The 14,469-nt window shown below is 35.9% G+C and overlaps 1 protein-coding gene across 2 annotated transcripts in view; it reads left to right on the top strand.

Annotated features, from left to right (window-relative positions):
* Positions 1-14,469, top strand: part of LOC111866912 (potassium channel subfamily T member 2) — a 534,419-nt gene that overhangs the window by 503,775 nt on the left and 16,175 nt on the right. Inside the window, exons 17-21 of one of the 2 annotated variants that reach the window (XM_033752480.1) lie at positions 2,121-2,186; positions 4,842-4,947; positions 6,686-6,930; positions 8,635-8,769; positions 10,089-10,263. In XM_033752480.1, the coding sequence (XP_033608371.1) occupies positions 2,121-2,186; positions 4,842-4,947; positions 6,686-6,930; positions 8,635-8,769; positions 10,089-10,263 (727 nt within the window). The remainder of the gene's footprint in view (positions 1-2,120; positions 2,187-4,841; positions 4,948-6,685; positions 6,931-8,634; positions 8,770-10,088; positions 10,264-14,469) is intronic. The other variant, XM_033752482.1, reaches the window with a different exon arrangement.

Raw genomic sequence — 14,469 nt, 5'->3', positions numbered from 1 at the left:
GACACCCTCTATCTGCTAAATTTGACACTAACTTCGCCGACGAGCGGCGGCTGCTCGGTTGGTATAGTTCGTTTGTGGACTAGAACCACAGAGTTTGTTTGTTTGTTTGTTTGTTTGTTTTTTTGTTTGAAAACAATATAAGTTGAAAAGATTCTGAATTAGTTTGCCTTGAAAAACTGAAAGAATAACAAGGGAAGTGTAGGTGTACTTCTTATTAATTTCAGTACTTGCAAGAAACATCTGCTCTGAAAGTGGTTAAGAAATATGGAAGTGAAAGGGTTAATGTCCTACTCTCATTGGTTTCTGTATAGAGACATGTTTTAGTGTAAATATATCATCTCCTTCAGATTTCTGTAAATATTTTGATTTTGTTTAGAGGTTTAATTTGAATGTTGTTTCATCCACCCATATAAGATGTGTTGAAATTCTGCTTAAAACATTTTAGTCCTTACATGGTATTTGTATTATGTACTGTGGGGTTAAATTGTGGTGACAGAATAGACATATTTCATAGCATATATTAGAGTGAAATTTATGTATTAATAAATAAACTTTATAGTTTTTCTACTTAATTCATTTTGACATTACAAATCATATATGGAACTATTATTGTTTTAAACGTTTTCTTGATTACAGTTGTTGTTGCTAAGATCTAACAGTTTACCTACTAACATCATTGCTATTGATCATCTTTTGACATTTTCACTTTTCTTTGGGTCATTTAATTCTTATTACTGACACCAGAAAGCAATGAAATATTTCGAAGTTTGATCATGCGTAGAGTTGATACTACACTGTAAATTCTCTTTATATTAGATTTCCCTATTCTGCATTGAAAATACACATAAAACAAATCGAGGACTGAAGAGTACATATTGTAAATAGTAACACAAAATATAAAAGTACCATTATACCTCTTCTGATGGACTGCCTCTGTGGTCTAGTGGTCAGAGTTCCTGACTACAGATCCAGAGATCCCGGGTTCGATTCCTGGCGCTACCAGATTCTCTGAGAATTAGTGGGTCTGGAATTGGGTACACTCAGCCTCATGAGGATAATTGAGAAGCTATTTCAAGGAAATAGGGACTGTGGTCTAGAAAACCGAGAATAATAGCCATGGGGATCCGGTTCACTGAGCACCTGACACCCTCTGTCTGAAAAAGTTGGCACTAACTTCGCAGACAAGCAGCGGTCACTCGGTAAAGTTCGATTGCAGACTACGAGCCACAGAGTTTGTTTTTGTATACCTGTTCTGATCCGGCTGTACTCTTTATACACGTTTTGCACCTTAGTCCCTCAACATAATTCTCAAATTAACCCCCTACCCCCAGTAGCTCTAATTAAAAAAATAATTCAATAAATTTAGGTCAGGATGTCTCTTCACTTGCAAATGGAACAGGAAAATAATAATTTTTAGGACTTCCAGATACATGAGCGATAGAAATTCACCACTTAGTTGTCTCCCCCCTCCCCTTCAAAGATTTTATGAAAAATTGATCAAATTAATTCATGAATTTAAGATGTGGTTTTCCGGACACAGCATTGTAACATTGGACTTGCATGATAGAGGAGTTGTGCAGTTTGACATTCTTTTCAGTATTATGCTCTACCAAATAGTCTTCTTTTATTGTGGTTAATTAATTCTAATTGTCTAACCACTTACTACCAAATTCTTATACTCAGTTACATGTAATTATAAAAAAGAATTTTAATTATATTAATTATATTTTATTTTATATCAATTAAAAAGAATTATCTAACCACTTACTACCAGATTCTTGTACTCAGTTGCATGTAATTATAAAAAGAATGTTAAAAGAATGTGGAGCTGACAGCCAAATTAATCCCACAGTATATCTGAGTGCTTTGTGGTGAGTTGCAACTGTCTTATATGTCTATCTCTTCTTTCTCTGCCAAACTCTTTGCATTACTCTCTTGCTTTTCTATCTGTCCCTTGCTTTTCCCTGCAGTTGGTCAAACTGTACCCACCTGCTAATGAACATCTCAGTGGTAACATGCTTGAAATGTTACAACACACCTAACCTGTCATGACTTGCACGCCATATTATGTGTTTCCATTGTTCTCACGTATCTATTGCACACATTTGCTGTCTTCTCAGATCTGACGTTACAGAGGGACAAACTGAAGAATGTGCTAACAGCACATGGCACAATGAGTATGGACGGTAAGTGGCCTCTTGAAAAAGCCAATTTTCTTTATTTTGTGCTAAGATGAATGTTCTGAAGTTTTGAATTCACATCTAACATGGCCATATTGTGAGAAAGTAAATTAATGATTTAGGTTCACCAACATCATTAATATATGTTCACATCTTAGTTAAGAATTATGTTCTGAGTTGCCGTTGTTGTTGCACTGTAATGTGTAGAAACAGAATTTGTATTCACTGTCATTCATACTGAGTTAAAATAAAATATTTCTGAAATTAACTTCAGATTGGTATGAAAATTTATATCTGTACATAATATTTTTATATTGCTTTCAGTAGGATAACAGGACTTGAAAATTTTAGCTTTCATTTTTTTATTTTTATATACCATACATAATGACACAGAAGACAATATGTTAAGTTTAAACAGAGAACTCAAAGAGTAGAGGTTTCCTCATACCTGAAGCATACAATGTGAACCCTAAATCCTTGAATTCTATATGATGTTCAGAAAATACTGTGTTGACTTAAATCACACCATAATTATTTCCAATTGAAACACTATTTCATATATGTAATTAACATGGAGATTGTAATTAAGTAATGTATGTTGGGATAACATGATGACAATTTTGATAACTGCAAAGTTGTCCAAATGAATTTGAAACCACCCAGCATATGCAATAGCTGACATATAAATAAACACCACAGATAATCAGCAATCCAGGCAAGTACAATTATGGGTATTAATAGCTTAAATAGTTTTCTGTGATAAGCCAGCTTATGTCAGCCAAGTCAGTCATGGGTCATCACTTTTGCATACTGTGATATATTCCCTGAAGGTTAGCAACATTAATGTAATATTCAGAGCACTTCATGGCTCAACCTGTTAAGGGAAAGAAGTATGAAGTTTGTTTTACATTAGAAGTAGTGGCAAAATTTATGTAATATTCAGAGCACTTCATGGCTCAACCTGTTAAGGGAAAGAAGTATGAAGTTTGTTTTACATTAGAAGTAGTGGCAAAATTTATTTTATAGTTGCCTGGATAACACAGTCAGTATAGCGACTGGCTACAGGCTGGATGACCAAGAGGTCAGAGTTCGAGTCCTGGTAGGGCCAAGAGTTTTCTCTTCTCCAGAACGTCCAGACCAGCTCTCGTGTCCACCCAACCTCCTATCCAATGGGTACTGGAGGTTCTTTCTCCAGGGGCATAGCAGCCGGGGTGTGAATGTGACCACTCACCTCCATCTAGTGCTTAGGTCAAGAAAATGTGGAGCTACACATCCAATCCCCCATATGCCTTCATGGCATAATGCTTAATTAGTTAAGCACAGAGACAGCTCTAACTTACCTTGTCTGGTGAATGTAGCCAAAACTTAAATTGTAATTAAAAATTTAGGGTCATCTTATGTGCCATCCATCTTGTATGTCACTATGTATAGTAACTGTCATACTGTGTAACAGCAGTGCAGCAGTAATTTGTGGTAAGAGTTCTGTAAGCTAGCAGATCATTTTCATATTATATTATTTAATTCTGAGCCTTGATAAACAGTTTTTTTTTTATTCATTGGTTTTGTGAATGTATACAAGAACAGATATTAAGTAGTTTACAGTTGTTCTGAAACCATGAGTTAAGAATGTTTGGCTGATAGTAGTGAAAACCTGATTACAAATAAGTATCTACTGTATGGTAGGGTGAAGCATATGATAGTCAGAATTCATTATCTTGGAATGTATTGTTTATAAATGTTTGATGTCATTATAAGTACACAAAATATGTACAAAAGTTTGATACTACTAAAAGTGTTCAAAATATCTACATACAGTCAACTCTCGATTATCTGGGATAATGGTGGGGATGGAAATCACGATTAATCGAAAACCCGGTTAAGGCAAATTTTATTAAAAGTAGTACTGTAATACTGTACCTTCATAATACTATAGGCCTACCTGTATTTAAATTTATTCAACCTCATTTTTATGTCATCTCATAGCCTATTTAATACTTTTTTACACAACACTGAAGTATGAATTAGTTATTTCAATCACAGTCTTCAACAACATCCAACACTTTTTACGAATATTCACACTTAACACTTAAAAAAATTTAATATTGTCGTTTACTTTTTCGCGGCATTTTCCTTTTTCTGTTGAATACTTAACACAANCTAGTTGTGATACTGCAGATAGCAGTAATCGTAAATCTGTAATTTGGGTGATTGTAAGTGCGAATGTGAAATAAAATTCGCTACATCAAATACATCGAGAAGTTATTTGTCGCGTCATACGCCCGATACGTGACAATATATATAGAATCTCAGTACCACTATAAGCGTTCAAAATGCATTGCTCTTAGTTGTGTAACCTGGTATAACCTGGGTTCAACCATAGCTCAGAGATCAGATTGTCTATTGGTTTCTCTTAAACAAGACATTAATTATTGAGAAACGTTTCATAAGACACCTGGAATATGAACTATTATGATTCAAGACCCTAAGATAATGATCTATAATGTAAATTCAAGGAAAATGGAAATGAAGAAATAAAGAAATATATTGCCTGTGTCATTTCTGTCAAGTTGTAAAATAATTCAAGCTTTCACATAATTATTTTTGTATAATTTTATTCATTGACATTGCAATAAATTTCTAATGAATTGCTGTTTCTTATAGAATTGTGAAGGGCTTTCCTCCTGTGTCTCCTTACATTGGTGTAAGTCCAACTCTGTGTTACCTGCTCAAAGAGAAGAAATCACTCTGTTGCCTTCAGCTAGCTCAAGTAAGTTAGAAAATAAATTAATAGAATTTTATTATTTAACAGTAGATAGCAGTACGTGAGTATTTCTACATACCACAGTAGAACAACAGAAAAATATGTATGAATGTTATACTGCAGAAGGAATACTATGGAAAAAGAAGAGATCGTGAACATGCAAAATAATCTGTAAAGTATATTTAAATTAATATTAAGATGCCAAAACATGGAGCCTTACAAAGTGAAACAAAGGCAAAATAGGAGCAACAATTATAAATATTTTTAGAAATACTGAGAGAAAAATAGGAAGGAATAAAGTTAGAAATGAAATTCTTATGAAAGAATTTTGGAGTTCAAAATTTTGTTCACAGAGTTAGAAGGTAAATAATTACAATGGTTTGGCAAGGTATGAAGAGTGGATAGAATATGGATACTTGAAAGAGCATTAGAATAAATATTTAAAGGAAGTGAACCTCTGGGATGACTAAGAAAAAGATGGTTTAGCTAGGTACTGGGAGGCATAAAGGAGGCAGGAAAGAGCTGGCAAGGAGTTGAAGAGGAAAGTTAGTCAGTATAGAGAAGAGAACGATTTCTCTGTCATCAATTCGTATAAAGTAGAAACTACATGTATATTAGGAGGAGAAAGACAGGGACAGGCTAAAACACATGGGAATCATGATCACTTACCCATTTTTAGGTACTCCTTTACAGCAGAAATTTAGGAATTCCTTATGTGTATTACATGTCAGCTGATTTTATAAAGGATTTAAGAAGTGACTGTTTAGTGAAATAAGCTAAGTAACAGATCTGTCTTAATAAATTACTTACATTATTAAAATATAATTTATATTGCAACCTTCTGGGTTATGACGTAGTCTCATAGGTTGTTAACAATACTTAGGAGGAACCTGCAGCCTGCATCTTCAAAGTGGGGTGTCAGATCTCCTCTGAAGGCGGAGACAGAAGTTTCCCCCAAAACGTCCATGATGTGTATATACTGACCGTCTTCTAGTGCACACAATCTCACTTGTCACTTCACTACATGTTTCAGCATCACTGTGCCATCCTCAGGTGTGTTATTTATAAAATGATTTAAAATGTATATTCATCATGTACTATAATAAAATTTATACCTTAAAATTTGTTAAGATTTATCATCTTATACGTCATATTTCAAACTTGCGTATTATATCAATCTTCCACTATGGGAGTCGTTCTTCCTATATTTTGTATATACTGTGTCTTGTGATGTGTCCTTTTGTGGCTGTGTGCCACATAGCAGAAGATTGATATAATACGCGAGTTTGAAATACGACATATAAGATGATAAATGTTAACAAATTTTAATATATACATTTTATTACAGTACATGACAAATATACATTTTAAATCATTTTATAAATGACACATGATGGCGAACAGTGCAGTAGTTTAAAATAAATAACACACCTGAGGATGGCACAGTGATGCCGAAACATGTAGTGAAGTGACAAGTGAGATTGTGTGCACTAGAAGACGGTCAATACATACATATCATGGACGTGAATCAGTGCAACAGGACGCTAAAATACAACATTCCCCCAAAACAATGCCTTCCACCTAGCAGACTACATGGTATCATAACCAAGAACACCACAATATAAATCTTCATTTCCATGACAACATAAAGTCCCAATGCAGAAAATTATGATAGAATTAAGGTCACATTCTGCTTTAAACTAAGGTAACATTCTCTTAATGATTACTTCTTTTATTTGTGCAGGTATGTGAACATTGCAGTTACAGGAATGCCAAGGAATATAACTGGCAAAATAAAACTATCATCCTAGCTGCTGATTATGCATCCAATGGTATTTACAACTTCATCATCCCACTAAGGGCACACTTTCGCTCCAAAACATCGCTCAACCCGATCATTCTTCTACTTGAACGTCGTCCAGACATTGCCTTCCTAGACGCCATTTCCTACTTTCCACTGATATACTGGATGCTTGGATCTATAGACTGGTAAGAAACATCTTCTGAAGTATGTTTACAAACTCTTGGTCATGTAAACTGTGAGAATAACATTTTAGGGTATGTCGTGTTCCCCTAGTGACAAAGGTTGCCTTATCATCATTAGAAAGTTATTAGATTCTATTTTCTGCATACAGAGGGAACCAAAATCACCATTCCAGAGATCTCATTGTACACACAGAAGTTTTCTTTCATAATGTTGCCTGTTCATGGAGCCATGATGGTTTAGTATTACAATGGGCTATGGGCTGGATGTACAGGGTTTGATTCCCAGCAAGGGCAAAAGATTCTTTTCTTCTTCTTCACAGCAGCCACACCAGCTCTGAAGTCCACTCAGCTTCCTATGCAATAGATACGAGTGGCTCTTTCAACTGGTATAGAGCAACTGGGGCATGAAGCTGATCACTCACTTCTGTGTAGTGCTGAGGTCAAAAATAGTGGAACTACACCTCACTCCCCAGTATGTCTTCATGGCATGACACTTGATTATTTAAGCCCAGGGTCATCTTTGCTTTTTATGTTGCCTATTCAGGGTATGGTGTTTTCTCAAAAATATTAGAAAGGATTTCTCTGTGTTGTAGCATTAGGTTCAAAAAGTAAATTTCTAAAGTAAATATGAAAAATATATAGCATTAATTACAAATAAATGTGCCAGAATCTTTTTGGGTGACCTGCTGCCTTGGAGTTGAGTTAGAAATATTTCAGAGACTTGCCTCAGCTCCATCATCAAGGTATATATGGGGAGTGACTGTAAGTTATACATCAGTAATTTACAGTCCTTCCCCATATTAAACCTGATGAAGTGCTGGTTTCTAACTCAGCTTTGATACATCTGAACTCCTAAGAAGATATATCAGTAAATATAAAATGTCATAATACTATATAATAGGACTTACACATATAGAGTAAGCGGCCTCCGTAGTCTAGAGGTAACGTTCCCATCTCATGACTCGTAGTACGCGGGTTCAAATACCCGACGGAGGTCGTCGAATTTTTAAGGGCAGAAAAATTCAGGGAACAAGTCCTCTGGGAGGGACTTTAAGCCGTGGGTCCCGTGTCGTAGCTTTATGGCATGTAAAAGAAACTCATACCTCCAAAGGAGGTCACTGAGCCAAAATTTCGGACGTTTCCCGCCCAACAGCAGTCACTAATACCTCCGGTAGATGGGGGAAGCATTATAGATACTTCTCAGCCAGTAGAGCCGGTCTAACTGGCTGGGCGGGACTGATGGTAAGCACCAATACCGGTAGGATATAGAGGCTAGTAGAAATCATAGAGGGAAGCACAATGGACCACTACAGGTCTAAGTGCATGGGGAAACCCACCCTCTGTAATAACTAACTAACTACACATATAGAGTTCTGCCTTATGATATATAATGCCGTGTAGTTCTTTGAAAGTCAACTGACGTTTCAGAGGAACATGTTGCTTCCATCTTCAAGGTTGAAGAATAAACCAAGCAAGAAACCAATGTGAAAACAGGTAGCAAGCAGAGCAATCAGACTGCTACCTGCTTCCATCCTTGTTTGATGCTTGGCTTATTCTTTGAACCTGAAATGGAGACAACATTTTCCTCCAAAATACTGATGGACTTTCGACAGACTGCACTGCATTATATCCCACAAGGCAGAAGAACTCTTCATAAGCACATCTGTGAGAACCTTAAATACTATGCAGATCTTTCATTGTTTTTAGCCTTGATGACTTACTACGAGCAGGAATAACTCTGGCAGAGAATGTGGTCGTGGTGAATAAGGAGATGTCGAACTCTGCTGAGGAAGACACGTTGGCTGACTGTAACACCATCGTTGCTGTACAAACCATGTTCAAGTAAGAGCACAGACAAGTCAGATGCTGAGCTAGAATCATCAATATCCACTGTTGAAGTCAAGATTATGCATTCATGTGTTAATTTTCTCTGTTAATATTACTGTAAGTTGAAGAGTACTGCCTTCTGAGATGTGATGCCATGCATTCTGATACTAAGCCAAGCAACCTACAAGCAAAATTATAGCAGACTACATGGCACCACACCCCAGAATATTGTACTTTTTCATGGTCACTGGGATAACGACCTTAGATCACACATAAATTTTCTTTGTTAGTAAGTATGAAGGGCTCAAGACTTAGACTTCATAAATGTCTCCCATTGCCACTAGTTACAGTTATGGTAACTTCTGTCTGTCAGTAAACAGCAGACACCTTCTCCCTTGCATATGACTTCCTAGGTCAGTGTAGAAAATGCTCTGATATATGGTGACAGCATGCGGACCTGTGCCCTAGACAAAGAACGAGGAAACAGAAGACATCTGCCTCAGTAAGTGTGTATAGTAAACACTGAATTTAATTAATATTCTGAAGTGCTTGTTAGTTGCTGTCTACAAAAAGATTGTGACCACATAAATAAATCTTAGTAGTATGTGAAAGCTACAATTTAAAATGATTTGCAATTTTCTTGTAATCTCAAGCCCTCATTTCAGTGTTTAGATTAAAACAGATACATATATATGTACACTTGTACATGTGTGTGCTTGTATAGTATGATATTAATATTTCTTATATTCTGAAGCCTGTGTTTGAACTCATAGCTAATTAATTCATTAATAATATGCACTGTTACAATATTAATGTTGCTTATATATCTGTGGTTGCGCTTTTACTAAATAATGATATCCATTTCCATGATACAAAATTTACTTCTTTTCTGGAACACAGTCTTAGTTAAATAATAATGTACACAACCATGATATCAATATTACTACTCTTCTGTGGTGTGTGTTATGTTTGTACTGTTAATAAGTTATATACAGTAATATATGTAACAGTAGATATGAAGTAAAATTTTTATTGTTAAACCTAGATGCCTTAGGATCAGCAGAGGTAGTTCATTGTTTTCTTGTACCTTGATGGTTATCTTTTCCATACTCAAAACCCTTTGGCCCTCATACCAGTTGTGTTGTACTCTGAATGAAACCAATAACTCTTATAGTGGTGAACAGAAAGATGACCAACACCTGCCAGAAACGGTGCTTCAGCTACATAATTCACAGTCACTCACTTTGTATGATCAGCTTCAGTGTATTATTGAAGAATATGCGAAGAGTTTAATTCTCTCTTCCTCAACTGAAGATTTGTTTTGGTGATTACAGGTTCTTCCCCAGCATAAAGAGCATCACAGAATTGTCACAGTCATCTAACATGAGGTTCATGCAGTTTCGAGCCCACGACAAATACGCCCTTCATCTCTCCAAAATGGAAAAGGTACTGGGCATTTCCTCCCAGCTCCTCAATGCAGATGAAGGTGCTGACAGGGTGCTTGCGCTGGTAACCCTCTTGATTTCAATTTCCTTTTCACGTTCATACTTCTCTGCATTGTATATGCATTTCCTTTCTATGAAGCATGAGAATTCATCTTTGACTGAGATGCTGAAAGCACTCGTAGTGAAGTTTTCTTCTAAGGTAAACTAACTCAATATGAAAACAATGGGAGAACTCATATGTGACATTAAACATTTCTTGTAATATTCACCCTTGCTTCTAGTCTATAAAAGAATTAAGAATAATTCTGTTACTCTGTGCTGTTTTCTCCTGTAAATGACTCCTTGTTACTTTTGGCTTTTGGTTCTTACTTTGCATCTGCACGAACCAGTAAACGCACTATATACTCCCTAAAGAATTGTGTAGAACTGCATATTATTATGTTATAATGTCCCATACAGCTTGGTGATATTTACACTTTTCATTCCGTCTTTCAGTGACAGATACAAGTGGTATGTATTTGGTGTAATAACAGAAACATTTATTTAACTTTTAATATCATCATCATTTCCATTGTTAGGTCTAATGAGACCTATTATGGATATTAGAATAAAAAACCCTTCCATTCTTTCTGAAATTTTCCCGAACTCCTACTTCCTTTTGCTTCATATTTTGAGATCCTTTTTATGTCCCTCTCAGAGCTTATTCTATCAAGGCATTCTATTGTCTTTATTCAGAATTAAATAAATTATATTAAATTATATAAATTGTAGTTCTGTTGCAATTATATTATTTCTTTTAAGTTTCGAAAGTGTGTATCATACAGTTATATCCATTAAAAACATTTATGCTGATATCAATCTTCTCTAGTAAAGTCTTTTTATCAGTGATTCACTCACATAACCTAACATTGGTCTTGTGCCTAATAAATTTATTTTCTTGTATGTTTACAAACTAATAACAGTTTGAAGCCGTAGAGTACAATTACTGATGACTAGGACCCGGATATTTATGCGCTAAAAAACTTAAAATATGAACCCAAAATAAAACAATATGCACTTAAGAAACAGGTCACTTTATTCAGACTCACCTATTTACATGTATCAATCACTGCAGAAAGTAGCATCACAATAGGCAGCTAGAAGTCTTTCAATGTTTTCTGGAGACAAACTACGTCTATTGTCCATCAAAATGAGTTTGTAGGCTGAGAATGATCTTTCTACATCAACTGACATGATTGGACAGTATTTATACACTGGCGCCGAAGGTTCGGAACATTCATTTGGCAAAGATACCCTAATTTCACTCAAGTACTGACTAACTGACTGAATCTCTTTTAGTCCTGGGTTCGAATTCAACACAATTTCTAACTTGCATTTAATCATCTCTCCAATTTCGCCTGGAGCAGAATTCAGTGAACAAGTTATGTTCTGAACAAGTTCAAGTGAGTCGTGAAGCAGTGGACCACAAGATTCTAAGCTCTCAGTGGCTTTTGAAACTGTAGAAAAATGTGCATGGATAAAATTCACATCTTGATAAACAGTATCACATCCAAACACCACTTTTGCTTCACAGACACATACATACTCATCATAAAGTTTTGCAACTAGAACTGGACACGAGCTGGTGCTTTCGGAAACAGTTTTTTCCCCAGTTGCAATTAAATCGTTAACAACTGGAAACTGCGCATATTTTTTCAGCAATACGGTGTAATCCATGCGTTAAACAGGTTACGTGTATAAGATTTGGATAAAATACTTGTAAGGCCTTTGCTGCTTTCAGCATATAGGAAGCTTCATCTGTGAGTAATGCAAGCACCTTGCAACAATTATTCTCAATTTCATATAGCCATAGTAGTCGCAGAGAATCATTTACAAATCTTGTTATTGTGCTATGGTTGGTTTTCTCTAGTACTTTGCAAGCAACAAGATGACGGTTGTCGGGTTCATCTGGAAGTAACTTACCAACTACGAAATATGCTATGTATCAGCCACATAAATCGGTTGTCTCATCCGTCGATATCCAGACACGGTTCCCTGCGATGTCAGAAAGTACACAATATTTTTCCAGAAATGATCGCACAACTGGATTGCTTAATTTATTCCATGGAATGTTGCTGCATACTAAAGCCTTACAAAGATCGGCTGAAAATGTATTAAGAGAGGATTTGGGTTTGACCTGTGTAAGAAGTAGTAGTTGTGGTGTGCTGTTCTTCTTCCCCTTCTTTGCTGTAATATGTGCAGTCGTTCTTGAGTGTTGTTCAAATTGAAATTTCTTTTCACAAAATTTAGTTCCTTTGCGCAAACTTGACAGTACACGATGACACCGTCTGTTGAACAGTCACTATTACCCGACACCCACCGAATTTTTAAATATCTACTGCTGCACTTTTCTTTAGGCATTTTCAGAACATGAGCACTTTTTTTGATGCAGACTATTAAAGTAAAGAGCAACACATTAACTGAGGAGACTTCTCTCGAGACTAACCCTCTGATGCTACTGTATGCTGTAGTGGTCAATGGAATGCAGGAAAATCCCACCCCCTCCTTTTCGAAATAGCCAAGCTACCTGCTTGTATTGTAAGTGGTAAAAGCGCCGTTACTCAGAGAGTTGAAAATAGCAACTGGCAAGTGATGTCCAAAACACAGGAAACCCCGATTCTGTTAGAGAATATTGAAATTATCCTTAATTTCAAACATATATGCAGAAATATGCTCTTACATTTAGAATATGCAATAACGACCAAAAACTCTCAAAATATGCATTTTCAAAAAACCCGGGCCCTACTGATGACAAATAAGTATGGAAATATTTTAGTGATACACAAAGCATTTCAATATTTTTAACAAGATTTGTGTGAAGTGAAGGTGACAGTTGTAACTGTAAAAGAATTGCAGCTCCTATACATAGGATTCAACATCTTTCTTATCAGAAGATAGAATTGGTTATTTGCTTGAAGATAAATTCAAAACTTATACCTTTTGACATGTCTTCATTTTTGAGTCATGTGCCATTTCTGTGGTTTACAGAAGCAGTGTTTAAAGTGAAAGCAAGATACTTGTATAAAAACCGTATGAGTACATATATATTGCTAATGATAATTTAGTATATAAACACATGTTCCACTCTTCTAATCCTCTAGTGTGTTGTGCCTGCTGATTACCTATTAAGAGAATGAGTGTATGCTTTAATATTTGCTTTAAACAATAACTGATGCATTAAAAGTAGCATAACAATTATTATGATTTGACAATATTTGTAGAAGTGTGTTTAGTTCAGTGAGTGCTTATTCTGCATCGTGCTTGTTAGCATAATAAGTAATTTTTCAAAGATTGCTTTCTTACGGTCTATAATTCCATGTGTGGTATGTCATTACCTACTTTTCAGAACAACCTGTTGCCTCCATCTTCAGGGTTGTAGAGTAGGCCAAGTATAGAAAAAGAAAACCCTTACAATTCTACCCTGAATATGGAAGCAACAGGTATGTAGGATCAGGCCACAGTAGGCAAATGATCTTCATAGTTACTGCAATGAGAACATGAAATCTTCCTTTCTAATATTTTATCTCTGCTTCGACTGGCAGTTTTCACATGTTCAGGTCACCCAGTGTAATAAGAATACATGGAGAACACAGGTTACAGATGTGTGCGCACACATACACAAACTGCCTGCTTCTAGCTGACCTTTCTTTGGCTTGCTCTTCAACCATGAAATGCAGGCATTGTGTTCAACTGTTATGTCTGTGAGCATCTACAAGACTGTACTATGGCATCAGTGTTATTCGTTTCTTTCAGTTGCTAATCAACTTAAAGAATCTAAAATACTGTGTTTCCCAGTGTCTAAGATAGCCATAAAAATCACAGTGCATCATACATATCAGGAATTACAAATAAAATGATATACCACAAAACACTGTTACTTTTGCCCCATGTTCTTTCTAAAACCTTGATTGGTGGTACTCCAGTGAAAACAGTCTCAAGGTCAAACATACCATATACTGGAAGATGTCCTAATATGCTACTGTTGACATGTTTGCTGGCGTGGCTCAGTTATTTGTTGGTATGTGTACCAACTGAGAAAAGCAAATTGAAACAAAAACAAAACAAACTCCGTGGCCTGTAGTCTGCAATCGAACTATACCGACCAAGCAACCACCACTTGTTAGCAAAGTGAGTGCCAGCTTTTGCGGATAGAGGGTGTCACGTGGTCAGTGCAACAGATCCCCACATTCCTTAATCTTGGTTTTCTAGACCAGAGTCGCTATTTCCTTGA

The sequence above is a fragment of the Cryptotermes secundus genome, unplaced genomic scaffold (genome assembly GCF_002891405.2).
Source record: "Cryptotermes secundus unplaced genomic scaffold, Csec_1.0 scaffold42, whole genome shotgun sequence".
Classification (NCBI taxonomy): domain Eukaryota; kingdom Metazoa; phylum Arthropoda; class Insecta; order Blattodea; family Kalotermitidae; genus Cryptotermes; species Cryptotermes secundus.
The sequence above is the reverse complement of the archived record's forward strand: the minus strand, read 5'-3'. Positions and strand labels throughout refer to the sequence as shown.